The 15850-nt window shown below is 38.8% G+C and overlaps 1 protein-coding gene across 1 annotated transcript; it reads right to left on the bottom strand.

Annotated features, from left to right (window-relative positions):
- Nucleotides 1–1333: 1333 nt before the first annotated feature.
- LOC131530108 (myosin heavy chain, fast skeletal muscle-like) lies at nucleotides 1334–15315 on the bottom strand. The gene is made up of 41 exons (XM_058760228.1): nucleotides 13182–15315; nucleotides 13042–13087; nucleotides 12675–12887; nucleotides 12401–12544; nucleotides 12175–12331; nucleotides 11617–11644; nucleotides 11404–11515; nucleotides 11222–11314; nucleotides 11052–11115; nucleotides 10845–10943; nucleotides 10658–10761; nucleotides 10337–10475; nucleotides 10138–10256; nucleotides 9900–10049; nucleotides 9642–9812; nucleotides 9260–9566; nucleotides 8895–8962; nucleotides 8727–8814; nucleotides 8530–8647; nucleotides 8300–8423; nucleotides 7158–7294; nucleotides 6814–7069; nucleotides 6486–6728; nucleotides 6194–6370; nucleotides 5951–6096; nucleotides 5773–5863; nucleotides 5276–5665; nucleotides 5075–5201; nucleotides 4857–4975; nucleotides 4558–4754; nucleotides 4283–4466; nucleotides 4035–4200; nucleotides 3521–3645; nucleotides 3018–3326; nucleotides 2701–2904; nucleotides 2483–2608; nucleotides 2172–2342; nucleotides 1986–2090; nucleotides 1791–1886; nucleotides 1543–1674; nucleotides 1334–1439 (listed from the first exon to the last, which is right to left on the bottom strand). The coding sequence occupies exons 3-41, from the start codon at nucleotides 12873–12875 to the stop codon at nucleotides 1422–1424; spliced, it is 5805 nt and encodes a 1934-aa protein (XP_058616211.1). The 5' UTR covers nucleotides 12876–12887; nucleotides 13042–13087; nucleotides 13182–15315; the 3' UTR covers nucleotides 1334–1421.
- Nucleotides 15316–15850: the final 535 nt, after the last annotated feature.

The following is a 15850-nucleotide window of genomic DNA, read 5'->3' on the forward strand; positions in this document are numbered from 1 at the left end:
TTTTTAATAACATGCATTTAAATGACCAATTACACTTTGAAAATTAACAATAACTTATGTTGATATGACTAAAATATTATATTCACCTTAAAGCTATGTGGATATTTGCCTTTCTGAAAGGAGTTTGCAAGCAGAGGAGCCCAGAATATGAAAGCAATGCGTAAAGTTTCCTGTTAAGCATTTTCCTCCCATAAAAAAAGAGTTATAAAGAAAAAAAAAAAACTTAACATGGACTAATGCATTAAGAAAGTAATATTGAAAGGCCAACTCAGTATACTGATGATGCAAACTATATGCAGGCAAGCAGCCCAGCATATGAACGCAAAGTGCATGCATGTTAAGTGTTTTCCTCTGATAGAAAACTTTTATAAAGAAAAACAACAACGTGGCTTAATGGTTGAAGACTGTATAAAAGGCCAAATTCGGTAAATTTAATGGGTCTGGCTTCCAGTCTCATCCGCTTCCAGCGATTTTTAACTGTACAAAAGCTTGGTATTGCAAACTATTTTTGGTTTATTTTTCTCATGATTTCCTACCGTGCCTAAGGAAGTGGAAGTCTTGTACATACAGTCTATGAAAAAGCTTACTTTCACGTTGAAAAAGGTGAATAAATTTGGTGCTGTTGCCACAGTAGCGAATTTCTACCGTTCCATTCTCGCTGTAGCATAATATCCGCTTGCGCATGGAGCCCCTGAGTCACGTAATGGCATAACAAAACACTAAAGCAGGAGGAGCAGTAAGGTTTGCATACGAGACGTGAAAAGAGCGGTATATAAACACACAGATATGTCTATTCTTTGTTGAATGTATTAAGCAATATGTTAAGTGTAGAGGAGAGGAAATTAACCTAAAGTATCGATCTAATCAGGCTAGTATCGATCCGATACCAATACCAACGTTGGTATCGATACTATCGATATTAAGATCGATCCGCCCACCCCTAATTCTGATATTTCCTCTGTTGTCATTGTTTCATGTAATGCCATTTTTATTTATTTTTTTACAGTGTATAAATATTCCTATTTTCTTTTGACTCTTCGGGAGTATTTTGTGTTCTGTGTTCTTATGTCCAGTGACCTTGTGGGTTATTCCGAGACATTTACATTTATGCACACAGCAGGTACTTTTATCCAAAGCGACATACAAGAACAAGTTCATATTTTTGTTTCCTGTTTTTTTTCCCTCTTTGTTTGGGGGTTCTTTTTGTTATTTTTGCAATTTCAGTAAACTGCATCTGTGTTCTTTACCACATCATGCCTCATGAGTTGTCTTTTAAAAGAGTGAGTGAGTATGTGATAAAGTTTGAAAGTGGAAAAAATAATGGAGAACAAAGTCAAAATTTGCCATTTTAATGGACAAAGGGAGAACTCAGCACAAGTCAATCATATTATATGCTTGTTTGTAGGTGTAGTTTCCTGTCTTCATTCTTCATCTTTAGTCTTGAAATTGCAAAATAATATAATTAGATTTTGTTAAAAAAAAAAATGAAGATGTTATGCATAAAAAGTCACTTTTCTCTACATAATCATCATCTGTTGTTACCTTTCCAGCCTCACGGCTCTTGGCTCTCAGCTTGTTGACCTGGGACTCTGCGATGTCAGCACGCTCCTGAGCCTCCTCCAGCTCATGCTGCACCTTCCTGTACCTGGACAGGTGAGTGTTGGCCTGCTCCTCCTGTTAGGATGACATAAGATATCCAAACCCTTTCAGAGCATTGCCCTCATGACACCGAATGAATTGAATAGAAAATGTCAAAACTTCACACTCGAGACATTTGACATTAGACTTACAGCTTCTTCAGACTGGCGCTTGTAGGCCTTCACTTTCAGCTGCAGCTTGTCTACCAGATCCTGCAGTCGGGTCACGTTTTTCTTGTCTTCCTCAGTCTTTGAGTGTGAATATTGTTAATTTATAATGACAATTGTAAAATTATAATGAAAGGTGTAATTTAATGCAGTGTTAATCCAAATCCAGTGTAGTTTTACCTGGTAGGTGAGCTCCTTCACTCTCCTTTCATATTTGCGCACTCCTTTCACAGCGTCTGCACCACGTCTCTGTTCAGCTTCAACTTCAGCCTCCAACTCGCGCACCTTCAGTAGAGAGTCATTGTTGTCACCTCTCAAATCTCTACCATATAGCCATTTCATGACTGTATTTAGCTTGTTATTTACCCTGGACTCCAGTTTCTGGAGCTGTTTCTTTCCACCCTTCATGGCCAGACTCTCAGCCTCATCCAGACGGTGCTGCAGGTCTTTAACAGTCAGCTCCAGGTTTTTCTTCATCCTCTCCAGGTGAGCACTGGTGTCCTGCTCCTTCTTCAACTCCTCAGCCATCATGGCAGCCTGAAAGATAAGCCAATGAAAATGAACTAATCAATACAGATAGAAATGCCTTCCATGTAGGGGCCCTTTGTTACCACATGTGGATACATGGTCAAATATCTGTTTAATTTAGAATGGAGAAACAGAAATTAAACACCCACATCAGTGATGGCCTTCTTGGCCTTCTCTTCTGCATTTCTTGCCTCCTGGACTGCATCGTCCACCTCACCTTGAACCTGGACCAGATCAGCCTCCAGCTTCTTCTTGGTGTTAATAAGACTTGTATTCTGTGGGATTTAAACAGGTAGTTTAGTGTACATTGAACTAAAACTTGGTTATCAGGTAACCTGAATTTGCTGCAAGTATAGTTTTTCTGTACTTGTGAGTGGAGCAGTCCCACACGCTCGCTGGCATCCACCAGCTCCTGCTCCGCCACTTTGCGGCCTCTCTCTGTTTGCTCCAGTGCAGCTCTCAGCTCCTCAATCTCTGCTTGCATCAGGTTATTCCTGCGCTCCACCATGGCCACCTGCTCCTTCATGTCCTCCTGTCCTCTGATAGCTTCATCAAGGTGCAGTTGGGCATCCTGTGGCAATGTTCTTTCTTTGTTATTTGTCATGCTTTGGTTAATTCATGTATCATATTCTTATTATCAAACATTTACTATCTGTTGCAATTCCTCATTCTACAGAAAGATACCTTGAGTTGGCCTTGGACGTTCCTGAGTTGTTTCTGGGCCTCAGCAGCCTGGCGGTTGGCATGACTCAGCTGGATCTCCATCTCATTCAGATCTCCCTCCATTTTCTTTTTGACTCTCAGGGCATCATTTCTGCTCCTGACCTCAGAGTCCAGAGTGCTCTGCATGGAATCGATCACTCTTTGGCTGTTCCTCTTGATCTGTTCCATCTCCTCGTCCTTCTCAGAAAGCTTCCTGTCAATCTCACTCTTCACCTGGTTCAGCTCCAGCTGCACACGAAGAATCTTAGACTCTTCATGCTCCAGGGTGCCCTACAAGGCCAAAGGCAAAAACTTTCTTGTAAAATTTATTGTCAAAATGTAATGTAGCCATTTTTGAGATATTAAGAAGGAAAGAATTAGCAGAATTTTATCATTTAAGCTTTTTGACCCACTCCATATTCAGTGTTTTAATATTATTCAAGCATTGGTATCATGTTAATACAGTAGTAAAAAAAAAATGGCACCTCGGCCTCTTCAAGTGCAGTCTGGATCTCTGATTTCTCAGACTCCACTGTCTTCTTGGCTTTCTCTAACTCATGAATGCTCTTTCCAGTCTCTCCAAGCTGCTCAGTGAGGTCAGAAATCTCCTCTAAAAGGGTTTAAAAAGTAGAAAAATTACTGTTGTAATGCTTCTGTCTTTTTTCAGTCGTGGCCTGATGGTTAGAGAGTCAGACTTGTAACCCGAAGGTTGTTGGTTCGAGTCTCAGGTCTGGCAGGAATTGTCGGTGGGGGGAGTGAATAACCTGAGGTGAGACCCTTGAGCAAGGCACCAAACCCCCAACTGCTCCCCTGGCGCCACTGCTCCGGGTGTGTGTGTGTGTGTGTGTGCACTACTGTGTGTGTGCACTACTGTGTGTGTGTACTTGGATGGGTTAAATGCAGAGCACAAATTCCGAGTATGGGTCACCATACTTGGCCACACGTCATTTAACTTTTTTTCACTTTAATCATTGTTTTACAAATAAAAGTGTAATTTACGTTGCAGATTCTTGTTCTCTCTCTTCAGGGTCTCAAGGTGGTCAAGAGCTTCTTCATAGGAGTTCTTCATTTTGAAAAGCTCAGTGCTGAGAGAACGAGCTTCTTTCTGAGCACCCTCTAGTTCAGCCTGACCTTCCTCATACTTCTGTTTCCACTCTGCTAGGACCTTAAGGAAAAGGATAGTCGTTGTTTGTAGCCAAGTCCATGGTTCAAGATTTAGGTTTATAAGTGATCTGCATCCTTCTTACCTTGTCAAAGTTTCTCTGCTTCTTGTCAAGGTTGGCAGCCAATGCATTTGCCCTCTCCACATCAATCATGAGGTCCTCTACTTCACCCTGCAGTCTCTGTTTGGTCTTTTCCAGAGAGGCACACTTGGAGTTCACCGCCTCAATGGATTCTTCAGCATCCTGCAGACGCTGGGCAAGCTTTTTCCTGAAGAAAGTGGTATGAAATAATGCAATCTTAGAAATATTTGTGATATTAAATGTAGGGTACTGAAAACTCTTTTCTTTGCTGTATTTACTTGGATTCCTCAAGCTCCTCAGTGCGTTGGATGGCATCAGTCTCATATTTGGTTCTCCACTGAGCCACCTCACTGTTGGCCTTAGACATTCCACGCTGGAGTTCAGCTTTGGCCTCCTGCTCCTCCTCATACTGCTCTCTGAGCAAATCACAGTCATGGCGGGCAGACTGAACCGCATGGGCCAGAGCATTCTTGGCCTGTAAGGCAGCATATTTTGAGTTTTTAAACAGTCTACCATCTATGGAATGGTTTGTATATAAAAAAAACAAAAAAACAAACAATAATATGTGTAACTCTACCTTGACTTCTTCCTCAATATGTCTTTTGAGTTCCTCAATTTGCTGTGTATAAGCCTGTTTTCCTCTGGTTAGCTGTGAAACAAGTGCTTCTTTCTCTTCCAGTTGGCGGCTAAATTCACCTTGGAATCACATTCGAAATATTATTATGAAATATAATAACATAGAATATAGAAATTTGTAAATTTTTTTAAATGTGTTCCTTATTTGCCATGCCTTACCATTTTCAGTCTGAAATCTTGCACGTTGTGCATTCATGTCATTCAGCTGACGAACATTTTCATCATTCTTGGTCTTGATTTCACTCAGCTGGTCTTCCAGGGTACGGCACATCTTCTCTAAATTAGCCTAAAGAAATCCAAAGTTATATACATATGTTTGTAATGATGCTTTTATATTTAATTATCCTCTAGTGATATTACCTTTGCTTTAGCCACAGCCTCCATGTTGCTTGACAAGTCATCAATCTCCATCTTGTATTCACTCTTCTCCTTCTCCAGCTTCTGCTTGACCCGCTGGAGGTTGTCGATCTGTTCTCCGAGTTCAGCCACAGTGTCTGCCTGCTTCTTTCTGAGAGCTGCAGCTGTAGCTTCATGCTGCAAGGTAGACTCTTCCAGATCACGACGCATCTTCTGGAATTCAGCTTCACGCTTCTTGTTCATCTCAATCTGGGCAGCAGTGGCACCACCAGCTTCCTCAAGCCTCTCGCTGATCTCCTCAAGTTCCCTGGAGAGATCAGCTCTCTGCTTCTCCACTTTAGCACGAGCAGCTCGTTCTGCCTCAATTTCCTCTTCTAGTTCCTCTATACGGGCCTAAATAAATAAAGAAAACTTATTTATGCAGTGATATTGGTCATTTGGGTTTTCCCAGCTATTCAACTACTTCAGTTTCACATAGAAATGATTAGGGTCAGAGTTACCTGAAGTTCTTTGATCTTCTTCTGAAGCTGTGCCCCCAAAGACTGTTCATCCTCAATCTTGCTGAGAAGTTGACTTATCTCAAAGTCCTTCCTGTTTTTAAAGTAGTGTTTTGTAAAATGTGCAAAATACTTACTTTTTATTAAATGTGTAATTGTGTAAAGACAGACATCTACTCACTTTTTGATCTTCTCGTCTGATTGCTGTTTGTCATTCTCCAGGTCCATTATGGACTCCTGGGCCAGTTTCAGATCACCCTCAAGCTTCCTCTTGGCTCTCTCAAGGTCCATACGAAGCTTCTTCTCTTGCTCCAGTGAGCCCTCAAGCTATTGTTATAGAAACCAGAGCATTAAAATCTGGTATAGAGCAAAATATTTTATTTCTTATTGATTCATGGTCTTATTCTCATGCCAAACATCTTACATCGTCCACTTGCTGCTCAAGCTTTGTCTTAGCTTTAGTCAGAGTGTTGACTTTGTCTTCCTCTGCCTGAAGGTCATCAAGAGTCTGCTGGTGTGCCTCTTGGAGAGCTTTCTTCTCTTTGGTCAGCTTGGCAATGCTCTCATCCTGAGAGGCCATCTCCTCCGTCAGGTTTTTCACCTAAATGGAAACATTGTTTATTGGTTTCATTCTAAAGAGCCTGAATCACAATCAGCAGTATGAATATATATATATATATATATATATATATATAATATAAAATTATAATACTGACCTTATTTTCTGTTGCATGTTTCTCCTTCTCCACTTTTGCCAAGGTGAGCTCCAGGTCATCGATGTCTTTCTTCAGCTCGGAGCATTCATCCTCCAGTTTCCTCTTCTTGGCAGTCAGTTCAGCATTGATTTCCTCCTCATCCTCCAGTCTCTCGTTTGTCTCTTTGAGTTTGCCCTCGAGCTGGATCTTGCTTTTGATGAGACCTTCACATCTCTCCTCAGCATCAGAGAGGTTTTCAGATTCCTGTTCATTGACATGGACATAGTTCATGACTTATGTTTATAGCTGTAGGATCCATATTAAGATCAGTAAGAGCTGAAATACTCACAGATGTTACTTGCAGTAGAAGATCGTTTTTCTCCTGAATAAGTGACACCATTTTCTCCTCAAGCTCCTTCTTTTTAGCTAATGCCTTTGTTAAATCTTCTTTCATTTTCTCATAATTCTCCTTCATGGCTGCCATTTCTTTCTCAGTCTCTGCACTCTTCAGAAGAGGCTTGATCTTGAAGTACACCTTCATCCATGGCCAATGTTTCACATTCATGAATGAGCGGATGTTGTATTGGATGGAATAAATTGACTCCCTGTGTAAATTGTAATCAGTAAATCAGTCTTTATCACTCTATGATACTAAACAGTTTTTTTCCAAACATTATTGTAAGTTCATTGTACCTCCTTTCCATCATTTTGACAAACTCCTTCCTCATGACGTATCCACGGCACAAAGCCTGAGTCATGGTAACCAGCGTTGCTAGTTTCTCATCTCTCATCTCCTCAAGAGTACCCAACAGACCAGCTTTAAAGAACACCTACAACAACATTTGGAATATATTAGTGGTGTAGTGTTGAATAACACTACAGTAGTGTTGATTAGTGGTGAGTGTTTAATCTTACCATTATACATTACTGACACTCTATCTTTCAATTTGGTACTGTTAAGTGCTTTGACACAATCTGTATTGTTAAAAGCGCTATATAAATAAAGGTGACTTGACTTGACTTGAATAAGCCAGTAAGTCATTTTCAGCATAGATGTGGCCTGGGATACACTATATGGGCCTAATAATAATTGAGTTTGGCTGTTCCAATAATTCCAGTGGGAAAAAAATATCTATTATGTTCTATACTATACTATAGAATTACATTTGAGAGAATTCTGTCCTTTCTTTTTTGATGTAACAGTTTGGAGAGGCATGCCTGTGTCCAGTATACAAAGTGGGGTCCATATATAATTTTTTTGGGTAAAAACTTATGGAAAAACTGGTGTGGTGTGGAATAACTTGACTGGCACAAAGCCTTGACTTTAACCCCTATTCAAAAGCTTTGGGCGTTCCTTCCTCAGACCGTTGCAGTACATTTGCAAGTACTGCCCTGAACGTCAGCGGAGACCAGGGCAACTAGATGAGCCCCAGAGACTGATCCCCAGTGAAGATGCTGTCTCCTAGACGGCCATCGGGACAAGACCACAGGAACCAGATGAGTCCTCTGCACAATCTGACTCTGCTTTAGCTTAGATCTAAACTGCTGATTTTGTCTGGCCAGAGGATAATAATACTATTTCGACACACTATTTCCCCATCTAAATACTGTAAAGCTGATATAAAGCCAACCAGCTTTATATCAAGCTGATGTAAAGCTGCTTTGACACAATTTGCATTGTTAAAATTGCTATACAAATAATAGTGACTTGACTCTGCTTGACATTTGGAAGCACTGAATTCTCTACAATGTCATTGTGTTGTAGCAGAGTCAAAAATGAGAAGGAAAGAGTTGAAATAGTTTTATCCACATGGTGTATTTTCTAAATAGCTCACCTTGGTGTGTCCAAATTTATATTGGGTGTGGTCAACATCAATAGAGCCCAAGAGTTTCTCTGAAGCCTTTTTGTTGTCAATGAACTGTCCCTCAGGGATGACACTAGCATTTAATACTTTGTATCTAGAGGACATTTAGGGAAGAGTCATATACTTGTGAAACATGTAAGGAAGTGAAGATTAGGTGATACATCATCTCTAAGTAAGAAGTTGTAAAAATATGTCTTTACCTCTGCTTGAAGTCACCGTAGTGGATTCTGCTGGGGAAACCCTTCCTGCAGATTCTGATACCCTCCAGGACACCATTACACCTGAGTTGGTGGATAACCAGGAAGTTCTCCATCAGACCTGAATTGCAAATGTTCTTAAGGTTCCAGACAATTTTTCAAAACTGTGATGCATTTGAATCTTCAAGGATCAAGATTACCTGGAGTCTTAGATTCATTAGGAATCAAGCAGCGCACAAAGTGAGGGTGAGTGCTCCTTAGGTTAGTCATCAGCTTACCCAAGTTCTCCTGAGGAAACGTTTGTAATTAATCTAATCTTTAATGTTGAAAAATTTCACAAACATCATTAAGAGAGAGAATCTGTTTACCCTAAAAAGTGCAGACACTGTCTGGAAGGAACCACCCTTCTTCTTGCCTCCTTTCTTTCCACCTCCCTCTGTTTTATATCAATGACAGAAGTATTTATTTATTTTTTGTTAATCTTGTGTTGCTTTCCATTAACCCCTTCAATAAATCTCAATTTACATCTTGTTGAATCTAACTGTTATTTTGCATAGATATACTTCATATTTTGAAACTCCAAAATCTGTGATCACATAGTTTGCTGCGTTCTGATGATCTTATTCTTTTTTTTTTTTTCATTTTTTCATTTTTAAAAAAAAGTTTTTGTATAAGCAGGTGTCTTGTACATAATTAAAACACAGAGGAATTGAGGAAATGCATATGTTTGTACCTTCTGCACCTGCAACAGCGGCATACAGGAGGGCCAGCACTTTGAGTGATGACTTTTGGTAAAGTTGCACGACAGAGTCGTTCAGTGGATCCTTGTTCTTGTCCAACCAGCCAACAATGTTGTAGTCCACAGTGCCGGCATAGTGCACCAGAGAGAAGTGGGCCTCTGCCTTACCTTTGGCAGGCTTGGGCTTCTGGAAAGCTGCACATTTGCCCAGATGCTGATCATGCAGCTTGTTTTTGAAACTTGTGTCTGTAGCCTTGGGGAACATGCACTCCTCTTCAAGGATGGAGAAGATTCCCATTGGCTGTTGAAGAAATATTCACATTCAAGTACAGCCACAGTAAGAATAGTTATTTTAATTGACTGAATATCCTCTTACTTTCTCAATGAGCTCAATGCAGGCAGCCAAGTCCATACCAAAGTCAATGAACTCCCAGTCAATGCCTTCTTTCTTGTACTCCTCTTGCTCCAGAACAAACATGTGGTGGTTGAAGAATTGTTGCAGTTTCTCATTTGTGAAATTGATGCAAAGCTGCTCCAAGCTGTTGAACTGATAATTCAACAGAAGCAATTATTGCAACTGACTATTATCTTTTATGTCTTGATTCTTTCAGAGACATTAATGACTGATACTCACATCAAAGATCTCAAATCCAGCGATGTCCAGCACACCGATGTAGAACTGTCTAGGCTGTGTTGTGTTCAACATCTCATTGATACGGACGACCATCCACAAGAACATTTTCTCATAGACAGACTTGCAGAGAGCCGAGACTGCATTGTTCACCTGAGAAATTCAAAGGTCTCTCACGATGACTATGTCTGAGACATTTCTCACTGTATCCATAGGTTAAATGTGTTGATAAAGTCATCACCTGTGGTACTGTCTGGCCTTTGGTCACCATCTCGTTCCCGACCTTCACTCTGGGGTAGCACAGAGCTTTCAGCATGTCAGCCGAGTTAAGGCCCATGAGGTAGGCAATTTTATCAGCAGCTAAGGAAGCAGAGTTTTATGCATTATTGTTGCTAATTAAGTGAATTTTTACATGTTAATATATGCTAAAATTGTATCACCCTCATTGCCGTCTGGTTCGGCCTGCTCCTCTCTCTGCTTCTGTTTGAACTTCATGCTCCCATGATGCATCACAGCACCTGTCAGCTTGTAGATGCTGATTTTCTCATCAGCAGTGAAGCCAAGAATGTCAATGGCAGTCTGTTTTTACACAAACCAAATAAATCACATTGTTTATTGGAGTCAAAAAAGAAGGGTATTTTATGCTGTGTCATGCAGTATTCAGTTCAAGCTGGTGTTTTTCTGATGTTGATTTGCTCAGATATATTGCATTGAATCTAAAAATACTACTACTAATAATAATACTGCAGTTGTCCACATACATCTGTGGCAATGAACTCCTCCACGTCATCGATACTCTTGACAGTGATTTCACCCTGGCTGATCATTGGATAGTCATAAGGGTTGGTGGTGATGAGCAGGGCCTCTGTAAAGAGTTGATGTGCAGCATGTTAACAGTGCTCTCAAACAAGGAAATAACTGAAGCACACAATCCTGTAGAGTTCTCACCGAGCAGCTCTGGCTTGTGTCCAGTCATGAGCTGGTAGAAGATGTGGTAACTCCTCTCAGCTGACAACTGGAATGTTACCCTTGACTTTTCTAGCAGATCTTTGCAAGAAAAGAAGAAAAAAAAAGAGGAAAAAAGACGTCTTCAATTGATTAACCCACATCTTAGCCTCCAAATAAAATGTTTGGCTTAAAACAGTGTTGACTCACAAGTTTCAATATCTGCTTTGGCCAGTTTACCAGTGGTCCCAAAGTGAATCCTGATGAATTTACCCTAGATTGAAATCATTGATAAAAGCTGAACTGTTTGCCTGCTTTGAAATTGTGATTGAAAATTTGTGATTGGTTAATGGTTATTAATATTTATAGGTGCAACTTACAAAACGAGAGGAGTTATCGTTCCTTATAGTCTTGGCATTACCATAAGCCTCCAGCAGAGGGTTGGCTGCAATGATCTGGTCTTCCAGTGATCCCTAGATGTAATTGTAGGACAGTGGGTAGTCGTGAGGTGAATTACAAACACTGTCATTAATAACATTGTCTAGAATAGGTGTTCACTAACCTGCATTTTTCCAGGGACAGGCTCTGCCTTCTTTGGACCAGACATCGCAATAGTTGCAAAGTACTGAATGACACGCTTTGTGTTCACAGTCTTTCCTGCACCAGATTCTCCACTGGAGATTTATGAGATCATCATTTAGTCATAAATATTTTATTGATTTACAATTATAATAGAAAAGCTTCAGGTTGTGTCAGCAGAAGAATATTTACTCACGTAATCAGGACAGACTGATTCTCACGATCTGAAATTAAATCGTAAAATGTTAACAGAATTTCTAAAATAGGTAGCATTCTATATTAACTTGAAGCTATAAAGTGTTTGCGAAGTTTTTGTTATTTTTCTTGCATTGGTATTAGATTAATAGGCTATATCCTAAACTTAACATTTCATTTACATTTTCATCACAAACATTTATTTATTCATATAAGTGCATATAGAAGAAGGTAATTTTTTATACAATAATGCAAAATAATGGTTTTTATGCATCACTTACTAATTAAACATAAATTTCAACTGTACTACTCATTTTCCTCAGCTTAAAAACCTTATTTAGGTATCCTTTACTAAGTAGTTGTTAACTAAGGATAAAAAACATCAGTCCTCTTTCATTTATACATACTATTTGGATTTAGCTTATCTATGAACTCTGTCAAAACAGGAATTTATAGACAATGAATTATACACTAATACTTCACACTTGTTATTATAAAGTGTATTTTCTTCCATTCTCTTTTTAACTGTTATTTGTTGAGACTGCTGAAATCCACTTACCAGTGAGCATGAACTGGTAGGCGTTGTCAGAGATGGAGAAGATGTGAGGTGGGGCTTCAATCCTCTTCTTGCCTCGGTATCCAGCCACAACAATTGCGTCGTACACTGGGAGCCATTTGTATGGATTGACAGTGGCGCAGAACAAGCCAGAGTAGGTCTGAAATAGAGATCATCCAGTTTTACAATGTTGCTGCTGTATTCCAGGAATAAATTATGATTTACTTACATAGATCATCCATGCTGCGTAACGCTCTTTGAGGTTAAACAGCACAGCAGGCTCATTGAGGTGGGTCATCATGGCCATGTCCTCCATTTTGTCAAACTTGGGAGGATTCATTGGGAAGATTTCATCTTCTTTTACTGTGACAGTCTGTAATGAACATTGTTTAGACTTTTTGTACACATTTCTACACTATTTAAGTGAAAAACTTCTGAACTCAAGCACAGTAACATATGAAATAGTTTTTTGTTTGTTTGATTGTTTAATCTATGATACTTACTTTCCCACAGTGAGTTTTGACAGTAGCTTTGCCACCCTCTCTACTAACAAGAGTACTTTTCAGGTACATCTCAGCTTGATCTGTCACGAAGAACGCTGATTTGGCGTCAAAGGGGGTGTTCTGAGCCTCGAGTCGCTCTCTTTCTGGCTTCCGGAGGTAAATGGCCGCCGGGCCGAAACACTCCATTTCACCATCTCCCATGATTGTACTTCACTGTGGAGTAGAACTGACATCACCTTGCTGATATACTTATATTCACTTTTTGATTGTCATTGTCTAACTTTCAACTCTAACTCTCCTAATACATTCCAATCAGTGAAACCTCCAAACAGATCATATTGTCACCATCTGTTGGCAAGTTATTTACCTTGTATTATGCTCCGATATAAATTGCAGCTGTCAAGTTCAGGATTCTGAAAAAAATTTTTATATGACTAGTCACACACACACACATATATATATATATATGATACATAGATAGATAGATAGCTGGTTTAACTCACCCACCTTTGATGGGCAACTGTGCCGCAGAGGCTCTCATTTATATAGAGTCTTTACTGAACACTCAGCTAAATTGTCCAGCTGGATTTGGTCATGTTATTCTACTTGGTTTGTGATGATGCATCTCAGTCCTAGTAGAAAATAGCAACATGTTGTCCTTCATTTGTTTTGTTTTTTTTTGGTTTGCTGGAGCATGTGATATTTTAATTATTCTCATGGTTTACATCAGCTGAACACTCTTTCTATACTTATATTCATGATGTTGATATGTTTTAATTATAAAGCAATAACACATTAATCATAGACATTTGGATAATACACTTATATGGTATAAAAAAATTTACAGTCCGTGCTTTTTTCATGTTGTGTTTCTTTTTTTTAATGTAGGCTTTCTTGTTGTGTGTATTTGTTTGCTTACAATGTTTAATTCGATGTCACTGGGGTCTTATTTCAATCTTGGCAAAGATGAGGAACTTGGTTCAGATCTAAGGAAGCAGTCAGCTGCCACTGCTATTTAAGTCTAGAGGTGACCGCAAGACTAACTCAGTTGGGGACACTTAATTTCTAGCGATTATCGTCGATTTGATTGCACAGATACTATTTAAACTAAACTGAGCTAGACAATGACATCTCTGAATTCAATAATGAAATGCCTTTAACTGAAAATTGAGTGATTAATCTTATCATCATACATTACTGACACTCTAACTTCCAATTTGATACTGTTAAGTGCTTTGACACAATCTGTATTGTTAAAAGCGCTATATAAATAAAGGTGACTTGACTTGACTTGACTAACACAATGTGATGACTAAAGGTTTTTACTTTTGATAAAAGGTAATATACAACTTATGTTTTGGCCAACTATCTATTACATAACGATTGATATTGCTAAATCACATGATGTCATTTACCATTCTTACCTTTGTTTTACCAGATAAATTCCTGTGTTCAGCAAGTTCTAACACTTGTTTCTGGACATTTAGCATCCATATTATTTCCTCTTCAATTACAAATACAGTCAAGAAACAGTATTTGCATATAATGTCAACTTTTGGACACATTTAATTATTTTACAAAATCACAAAGAGCTTACTGTATGTAATATCTAGTTTGATCACAAGGAATGTGAGCAAAGATTTTTCTCTTGACCAATTTGAGAAGTTTGGCAAGCAGGCCATTAAAACCTAGATGAATTACCAGAGATGGACTGTAACAGTCCTTCAAAATGAAAAAAAAAAAAAAAGTAATATCTCTGGCAGATTTTTATTGGGCAATTAAACCTCAGTGGTCACTGCACATACACATATTATTTCATGGTGATATAATGACTCTGAAAGTTATAAACAGCATGTTCATATATGGACAAATCATAAATATAGCACAGTGAGAGCTCATGTTTGTATTATGAGGTTTAGGTTACTCATCCAGGCGACGGTGAAGACTCATCTGACCTATTATGAAATTACTGTAAGATTTCTCAGTATGTACACGGCTTTTTTTTTCAATTTACTGTACCTTTGAAATAAATAATTTGTAAAAAGTAATAATGTTTATGACTTGCTCTAGAGTCTAGACTATCTAGATTTATGTTTATATGTTAACATTTATTAGCTGCTGCAGTATGCTATTGTTGTAGATTGTTACCAGCTATTAACTGACTTTGTGGCAGTTAAGCAACAGGTAGATGATTTCATTTTAGCTATGATGTCTCGCAAAAAAGAAAGAGACACAGGCTCACACTGGTTAAAAACAGCAGAGCACATAGTGGTGATAGATGAATCAACAGGAGAAGATGAAATGTGTGCTCTAACAACAGCAATATTGTCAATAAAAAAATGTAAAAAGTTTTCACACATCTCAAAAGAGACCTCCAAACAAGTTGATTGAGGAGCGTTCAAAGCAGCATTGATAGTACTGAAAAGAACACGAGGCTTGTGTGAGCTGTTAGAGATAATATTTGAGAAATATTTAGACTTTTCAGTTTTAACAGTCTTTTGATATTTGTGCAAACTTTCCTTTAAAATGTCAGAAGATACCTGTAGTCTTTTTTTTTTTCCAATTGCGTTCAGCTCTCCTACACTTATGCCTTACAGCACAAGTGGTGTCATTCAGCCATGGTTCAACTTTTGGTTTAGCATGAGTGATCTTAAATGGAGCGACTATATCTACAATGTTTTGGCATGTAGAATTAAATAGTAGAGTTAACACCTCAGTATTTAAACAAGAAAATGACATTGAATGATTCTCATCAATACATTTAAAAGCATCAGAGAACAGGTCAACAGCTGATGGACTAACCGGACAACAACGACGAGCTGGGACATTTGGTTTAGGATTACAAAAAAGGGTAGCATCACATACCTCAATATTACAAACAGGTAAACCATATGACAAAACCAGATCTAAATGTATGCCCATGCTCATGTGTAGGGCTATTCACAAACTGTACCAAGTTAAAAGAGTCAATAAGATCAAAACAATCTTTATCCAATGGCTTAGAGGGACAACAAATGTGAATATTAAAATCTCCAACTATTAAGACCTGATCGTATTTTGACATAATTTCAGCCAAAAAAACAGAAAAGTCATCGATAAAGTCTTTACTGTATTTGGGAGGATGATAAATCACAGTACACAGCACGGGATGAACCTGATCCAGCTCAAAAACATTG

The sequence above is a fragment of the Onychostoma macrolepis genome, chromosome 22 (assembly GCF_012432095.1).
Source record: "Onychostoma macrolepis isolate SWU-2019 chromosome 22, ASM1243209v1, whole genome shotgun sequence".
NCBI classification, from domain to species: Eukaryota; Metazoa; Chordata; class Actinopteri; order Cypriniformes; family Cyprinidae; genus Onychostoma; species Onychostoma macrolepis.

What these genes read in the sequence shown, in the direction of transcription:
- LOC131530108 (XM_058760228.1), bottom strand. Translation starts at nt 12,875, where the DNA reads ATGGGAGATGGTGAAATGGAGTGTTTCGGCCCGGCGGCCATTTACCTC. An exon ending in ACACAAGCCAGAGCTGCTCG is followed by an intron (nt 10,762 to 10,844) that starts GTGAGAACTCTA and finishes AACTCTTTACAG; the next exon opens with AGGCCCTGCTCATCACCACC. An exon ending in AGGAGTTCATTGCCACAGAT is followed by an intron (nt 10,476 to 10,657) that starts GTATGTGGACAA and finishes GTGTAAAAACAG; the next exon opens with ACTGCCATTGACATTCTTGG.